Source organism: Mixophyes fleayi, chromosome 3 (genome assembly GCF_038048845.1).
Source record: "Mixophyes fleayi isolate aMixFle1 chromosome 3, aMixFle1.hap1, whole genome shotgun sequence".
NCBI lineage: Eukaryota > Metazoa > Chordata > Amphibia > Anura > Limnodynastidae > Mixophyes > Mixophyes fleayi.
In genome coordinates, this window is record NC_134404.1 from 99,522,737 (window position 1) to 99,529,780 (window position 7,044).

Genomic DNA, 7,044 nt, shown 5'->3' on the forward strand with positions numbered 1-7,044 from the left:
ACAATAAAAACCAAATGCAAATTCAATTATTATTAAACAAAATGTACATAAAGTCCACCTTCTAATCTAGAAAATATTTTTTTTGCTACTAAAATAACAATATTATTATATCAAATATAGTTTAACCCCTCAGTGTACACTGCTATGAAAAAATGCATAAATATATATAAAACTATTACGCCAAATGTTTAGCACATAATCATATTTTAGCAACAATATAACAGTTGTGAATAAAGTAAAAGTCCTTTAGTACCCACACTGAAGCATCATTAGCATAGACGCTGAGTTGTGACCATTTAATTTGTACAATTATGTCTCTGATATAGCACTGATGTAGATAAAATGTGTATGTATGTATATGTATGTATGTATATATATGTATATATATATATATATATATATATATATATATATATATATATATATATATATATATATATATATATATTGATGAAACTTAGAATTAACGTAAACCCACATGGGAGGATCGTATACTTATCAGGATTGTGTTTTGTCGCCCCAGTCCTGCAATGTACAGATTACATAGATTTTGTGGTGCGTTGGGTAAGATAGCAGCTTAGTGTATAGTCCACTCCAGATGAGGTATAAGTGTAAAGCCTCTGATAAACACACAGCGGCGTCTCCCATTCTCAGGTAACCACAGCGGCGGGGAAGTTTCCACAACCACCCACAGTACTGAATCCACTTCTGAACGCTTAGTTGTAAAATGTGTCACTCAATACCTGTACTAGCCCAAATTGCAGCAAATCCTGAACAGCAAATCGATGTCTGATAGGGCTGCTGTAATGCAGAATCTCCTTTCAAATGCACCGTGAAATAATGAGCGTAATTTGGCAGCTGACACTCTGCAGTCCTCAATCCACAAGCTGTTAGACGATCCCCCAGGGTACAAACGTGTTTCACCAGTTCAAAAGTCAGATAATCATATATAGTTCAAAGCATACCGACAATATAGTAAATGAAATATGCAACCATTGGCTTTTTTAACTCGTTTCGTTCTGACACAATACACCGCAAAAACATTAATTCGTGCACTCATCTCCCGCATCGACTATTGCAATTCCCTCCTCACTGGTCTTCCCAAAGTCAGACTCGAACCCCTACAAGCTATTTTGCACGCAGCGGCTAGATTGATTTTCCTTACAAACCGTTATTCCTCTGCTGAGCCACTCTGTCAGTCTCTACATTGGCTGCCTGTATTTCAAGGAATCCAATATAAAATTCTTCTACTAACATACAAGGCCATCAACAAAATTGCACTGACATACATTTCCTCACTGGTCTCGAAATATCTCCCTACTCGACACCTCCGTTCTGCACAAGATCTACGTCTCTCCTCCACTCTCATCACATCCTCCCATTCTCGGTTACAGGATTTTTTCCGGGCTGCACCTACTTTGTGGAATTCCCTCCCACGCACAGTAAGACTTTCCTCTAGTCTTCAAACCTTCAAGCGTTCACTGAAAACCCACCTCTTCAGACAAGGTTATGATATTCCTCAACCACCATCTTAATTTCTCTAGATTACCCTATTACCATCCTCTACACAGCTAACACAAGACAACAACCTTCTGACCAACATTGCAACACACACAGCCCACTCAGTACTTTTACCTTTGCAGTCTAGCTGGTCCATTGTGCAATATGATGTAGCACATGCCCTTGTGTTTCTAACTCCCATTGTCCTATAGATTGTAAGCTTTCGAGCAGGGTTCTCTTACCTCTCTGTCTGTATGTATTACCCAGTATTGTCTTATTAATGTTTGTTCCCAATTGCAAAGCGCTACGGAATTTGCTGGCGCTATATAAATAAATGTTGTTGATGATAGTGTGTATGTATGTGTGTATATGTATGTGTGTGTGTGTATGTGTGTGTGTATATGTGTGTATATATATATATATATATATATATATATATATATATATATATATATATATATATATATATATATATATATATATATATATATATATATATATATATATATAATTAGTACAATGGGTAAAGAAGGACGGCGCCTTCAGGTGCATACAGAATATAAATGACAAATAGGTGTACAATGCACAATAAGCACAGAACAGTCCAGACAATATATCCAATAAATGTCTATATAGAACACCGCAAAGGTCTTCATATACCAATAGGCCGAAAATCGGTACTTAATCAGCGTGTAACAACTGAAACATCATACAGTAAGTATTAAGATGGTGTGCGTACCAGATAGAAATATAAAAACCGCTTATCTGTATCGTGGCTCCTAGGTCATTCTGACATATGATGCTCCATCATGTCTCCCTCAGCCGCAGTAATATGGAAATATATATAGTATGTTCTAATAATAAACCCAGCCGCAACACCAATCTCATCCGCTTGTCATTAGGAGAGAATATATGAAAAAGCCATATGGTGTAGTATTTTATAGAAAATTTAATAAACAGATAAATTTATAAAATGCAAACTCACAATGCAGATAAAATATAAAAGCTTATCTGTAATATATAGGCAGGATTGCTGGTAAATTGTTACATCTCCTATTGGTACTTATAGACGTCCCTCCATAGGCTCCATACAAAAGCTTAGTGTAGGATAGGATCTATAGCTCCCAGAGTGTGGTGGTGTATACCAGGATAGTGTAGTAATAAAGGCCTCAACGCGTTTCGTTCAAACAGAGAACTTCATCATATATATATATGAGATAGAGATAGATATATATATCTGAAATGGGGGACATCACATTGGGGCCTGTTTGTAAATCGATAACCGTCATGTGTCCGGCAGATTGTACAAGCTGCTGAGATCTCATTAAACTGATGTGTGTTCTTGCCCAAGATCTGCAGTATAAACAAGGCTGGCGCAGGCCCTGTGAGCGCCTTAAGCAGCAACCGCTTCCCCTCCCACTCAGATGTGGCGCCCCCTGCTGGGAGTGTGGCGCTTGACTTTGCCAAGCATGAAACTCTTGGTTTAGTTTAGTTCATTGATGACCAGAAACCGACAGTGCTTCTTCTCCTTCATGCCAGTGGTGGGTGCTCCATGTGACTGTGCTGTGGGTGGCATTAAAAACACTAAATGAGTCACATAACATCACTTGTACAGTGTTTTAGGTGCACCCTAATAATAGGCACTCTATGCATCCGCCTAGCTTTGCCCAATTTTTGCACAAACCCTAACTATAAATAACTCCTGAAATGCTGATCTTTATAGCATAATCTGATTACACACATGTTGCAGATATACTGGCTAGCACTTCTGCCTCACAGCACTGGGGTCCTGAGTTTGATTACCGACCATGGCCTTATCTGTGTGGAGTTTGTATGTTGTTTCCTCCGGGTGCTCCGGTTTCTTCCCACACTCCAAAAACATACTATTTGGTTAATTGGCTGCTATCAAAAAAATGACCCTAGTTTCTGTCTCCCTGTCTCCCTGTCTCCCTGTCTCCCTGTCTGTCTGTCTGTCTGTCTGTCTGTCTGTGTATGTTAGGGAATTTAGACTGTAAGCCCCAATGGGGCAGGGACTGATGTGAGTGAGTTCTCTGTACAGCGCTGCGGAATTAGTGGCGCCATATAAATAAATGATCATGACTCCTCTTCTAGTTCATTTTAAATAGTAATTGTTATAATTTGTTTGTTTTTTAACAGAAAGCTTTACATGAGTTTCTGCTGCCATCTGCTGGCTGAAAGTTGCTGTGCTTGCACAAATATTTGACCTCTTATAATACATTGTATTATCACTTGTAGTTGCCGCACATGCCTCACATTAGTGAATGCTTAATGAAGAGGAGCTTAAAGCCTACTGATCTGAGGGATATGACGATTGGGCAGTTACAAGTGATTGTGAACGATCTTCACTCTCAAATTGAAAGTAAGTCATCGATTTTTTCAGTAAATGTAAAACTACAGCTGCAGTACAAACAATGTATTGTTATGTAGGATATATTCCCTAGATCCCACATAAAATAAAACGTGCTTTCTTGAGAAGTAAATGTTCTGTGCACTTCAAACAATACAGGACATCTAGACTTAAAGTGAAATTACCAGGTGTTTATCTTTGAAGCTGTATTACCACCTCACCGGCACAGCATTTAAGTTGGCCTCTTTAGAATGGCTGTGACGGCGTTTTGTAAGCGAGAGGATGCAGTCTCCATTACAGCAGCTTCTCATTGGTCGTCCTCCTCAAACACCTCCTCTACCACACAGGACCGATTTGGTGTCTTAACCATGGAGCCCTGGAAAACCCAGCTGTATGGAGCAGACCAGGGATATAATGGGCTTATGTAGCCTTAGTAGTGACTTTACTATTACAGTTTGGTTATTGTAGGACCGGTTTTCTCCATTCCCAAGTATCAGTAGAGCAGGGTCATGTTAGTTTAATTAGCATAACCAATTAATTAACCAATGACGTTGGTGTTCAGCACATTCCCCACGCCCCCCTCACAATAATGTGTATTCTCTGTGTATACTGAAAATCATATTATAATATGCCTGGGGGGGAAGGGGGGGGACACACTTTAACTTGAGCCATTCATTGTTTGTAACGTTTACTTTACAGTGATAAAAATCCTTACGATTACTAGTTTTATTGGTTTACTGCCATGTGAAACATTAATGCAGACTATTTTTTCAGGCTTGAATGAAGAACTGGTTCAACTTCTTCTCATCCGTGATGAATTGCACATGGAACAAGATGCAATGCTTGTAGATATTGAAGACTTAACTAGGTAAAACAATACTGTTCTCTGTGCGTCATACACAGTATATCAGCAATGTGAGCCTCTGCACAGCCCATTCCCTTGATCACTATACAGAAAGAACCATTTCTATAGCTAGTACCGTACAGAGCTAATGGGCTGGTGGTTGGCTTACAATACAGAGCCTATTCCTTGGTGACAAGTGTACAATACAGATCTTACTGCATGGTGGCCAAACTGTGCAGTGTGGAGGCCACTCCCTGCTGACTACTTCTACAACTTCCTCCATGTACTATCAGTGCAGTACCTATGGTTCTTCTCCACTGCACTCCAGATTTTAATGCTGTCGGCTAGTAATGTAACAAGCTGACCGCATTCAGTTTCCTGTCCTAGAACTGAATTACCTGTAGGAGAGAAAAGGAAACTGTTCAGTCCGTGGTTACAGCAGTCAGGGTGTCGCAGTGGGCGGGACAGGGGACGTCTAAAGCCGGTTTCATTTTTGCCTTTTTAGGCTCCTGTCTCTTGCTCAGACCTGGCCTGAAAGATGATAAACATAGATGTTCTGTAGAAATACTGGTATAGGACTGTTAAACTATTGTATGACACTGCCATCTAGTGGTTTCAATACTGAACTGCATTTAGACAAACCTTTAAACCTATACAAATACAATAATTGTAAATGACTTAGGAAAAATGTAAGTACATTTTTTATTGCGTAATCTAACAGAAGAAGTGCAGTGACATTTGTCATTTGTTGTATGCAACATAATTGTAACTTGTAAATGTAGTATGCATCTAAATTAACTTGTATGCTGTTCTTGTGGCTTTTCTGTATGCAACTAGGCTATCATTACACACCCATTAAAAGCTTTCAGTTTTGCACTTATTATTATTGAGAATTGGCTTCTATTATTTATTTAGTTAAAATACATGGTCACGTGTTTTGCTTTGGATAAAAGATAGTGGGGGTTGGGCTTACACATTTACCCAGTTAATATGTCAGCAGTGTGTGCTGGATGTTGAAGGGAAATAAAAAGTATTTCTTAGAACTCAACCCTAAACTCATGTTATTTATTTAATTTTTAGGCTACCTGAGCTGTTTAGTGATTCTTAGTATTAACACCTCTCCAGTTCCTCTGTATGTTTTTATTATAATGTCATCAGTTCCCAGAATGGTTTTTATTGTGACTTCGGTAGTGTTCGGAGCTGCAGAAGGTAATGATCCCACTAACACATTTGTTTTATCCCCTCTCTTACAGACATGCTGAAAGTCAGCAGAAGCACATGGCAGAGAAGATGCCTACAAAATAAAGCAAAAAGCCATTGAACACTAGGGAAAAAAAAAGCTAAACTTTTATTTTGCTTTTGTGGTTGTCAAAATGCTGATACTAAAGATGATACACAAGGAAAATCAGTGTTAGTCTTTGTCTGAAGCTTCTCGTCCAGTGACTTGGCCTCTGCTTCCTAATTTATTTTAACTTTTTACTTGTGCCACTTAATAACAGGCATTTTATTAAGAAACTATATATGTACAGTACTTACTCCATTACAGAATATGGATAAAGAGACAGATAATAGTTACAAATTGTATTTATTTTTTTTAATTTGCAAAATGTTAAGTTGATCAGTATTTTACCTATGATAACTACCTTTTATTCTTCACTGTAGTTCTCAAACACAATGGTATTGACGGTGCTAAACAAGTCAACAACTACTTGCCTGCCTCATCGTAAACTTGTAGCTTTCTGTATCTTGTATAATTCAATCAGTTGTCAACATTTTGTGAATGTTGATGATCTGACTTCTCCATTTTTAGATGTGCTATTATATTATTCAATTGGATTAAAAAGAAAAGTCACATTCAAAAGTTTTATGTACAAATATGTAAAATAAACTTTAAACATTTGTTTTGTATGTTTCGGTCTTTTGGCTGCCATAATCTATGTATTTAACACACATGACAGACTAAAGTTTGGTTTTTTTCAAACAACTCTCAAAGATCTTTTTAAAGGAAAACTCCACCTTCAGAAGATTCTGTTGTCTGGTTAGATTGGCTGATTTTTGTTGCCTTTGGATAGGACATGTCACAAGTTTAAGTCTGTGCATTGGATACAGTTTTATGTAAACCACAGATCCCGTGCACTATCAAAGGGCAACAAAAATAAACATAAGCAATAGAATTTCCTGAATAGCTTCCCCTTTAATCCACAAGACACCTTTCCCCAACTGTAACTGTAGAAGTCCCAAGTCCACTGGTAACAGACAAGAAATGTATATACAAACTGTATTGTGTTGTTAGACATACTGCTGACAAATCACAGCTTGTTATATGCAGTGA

The 7,044-nt window shown here is 37.9% G+C and overlaps 1 protein-coding gene across 6 annotated transcripts in view; it reads left to right on the top strand.

The window, feature by feature from the left end:
* The window catches only part of SCHIP1 (schwannomin interacting protein 1), a 312,923-nt gene extending 306,311 nt beyond the window's left edge, over nt 1-6,612 (top strand). For all 6 annotated transcript variants that reach the window (XM_075202061.1, XM_075202063.1, XM_075202062.1 and 3 more), the window contains 3 exons: nt 3,757-3,880; nt 4,643-4,736; nt 5,966-6,612. In XM_075202061.1, coding sequence (XP_075058162.1) covers nt 3,757-3,880; nt 4,643-4,736; nt 5,966-6,017 — 270 coding nt within the window. In that variant the 3' untranslated portion in view covers nt 6,018-6,612. The remainder of the gene's footprint in view (nt 1-3,756; nt 3,881-4,642; nt 4,737-5,965) is intronic.
* Nucleotides 6,613-7,044: the final 432 nt, after the last annotated feature.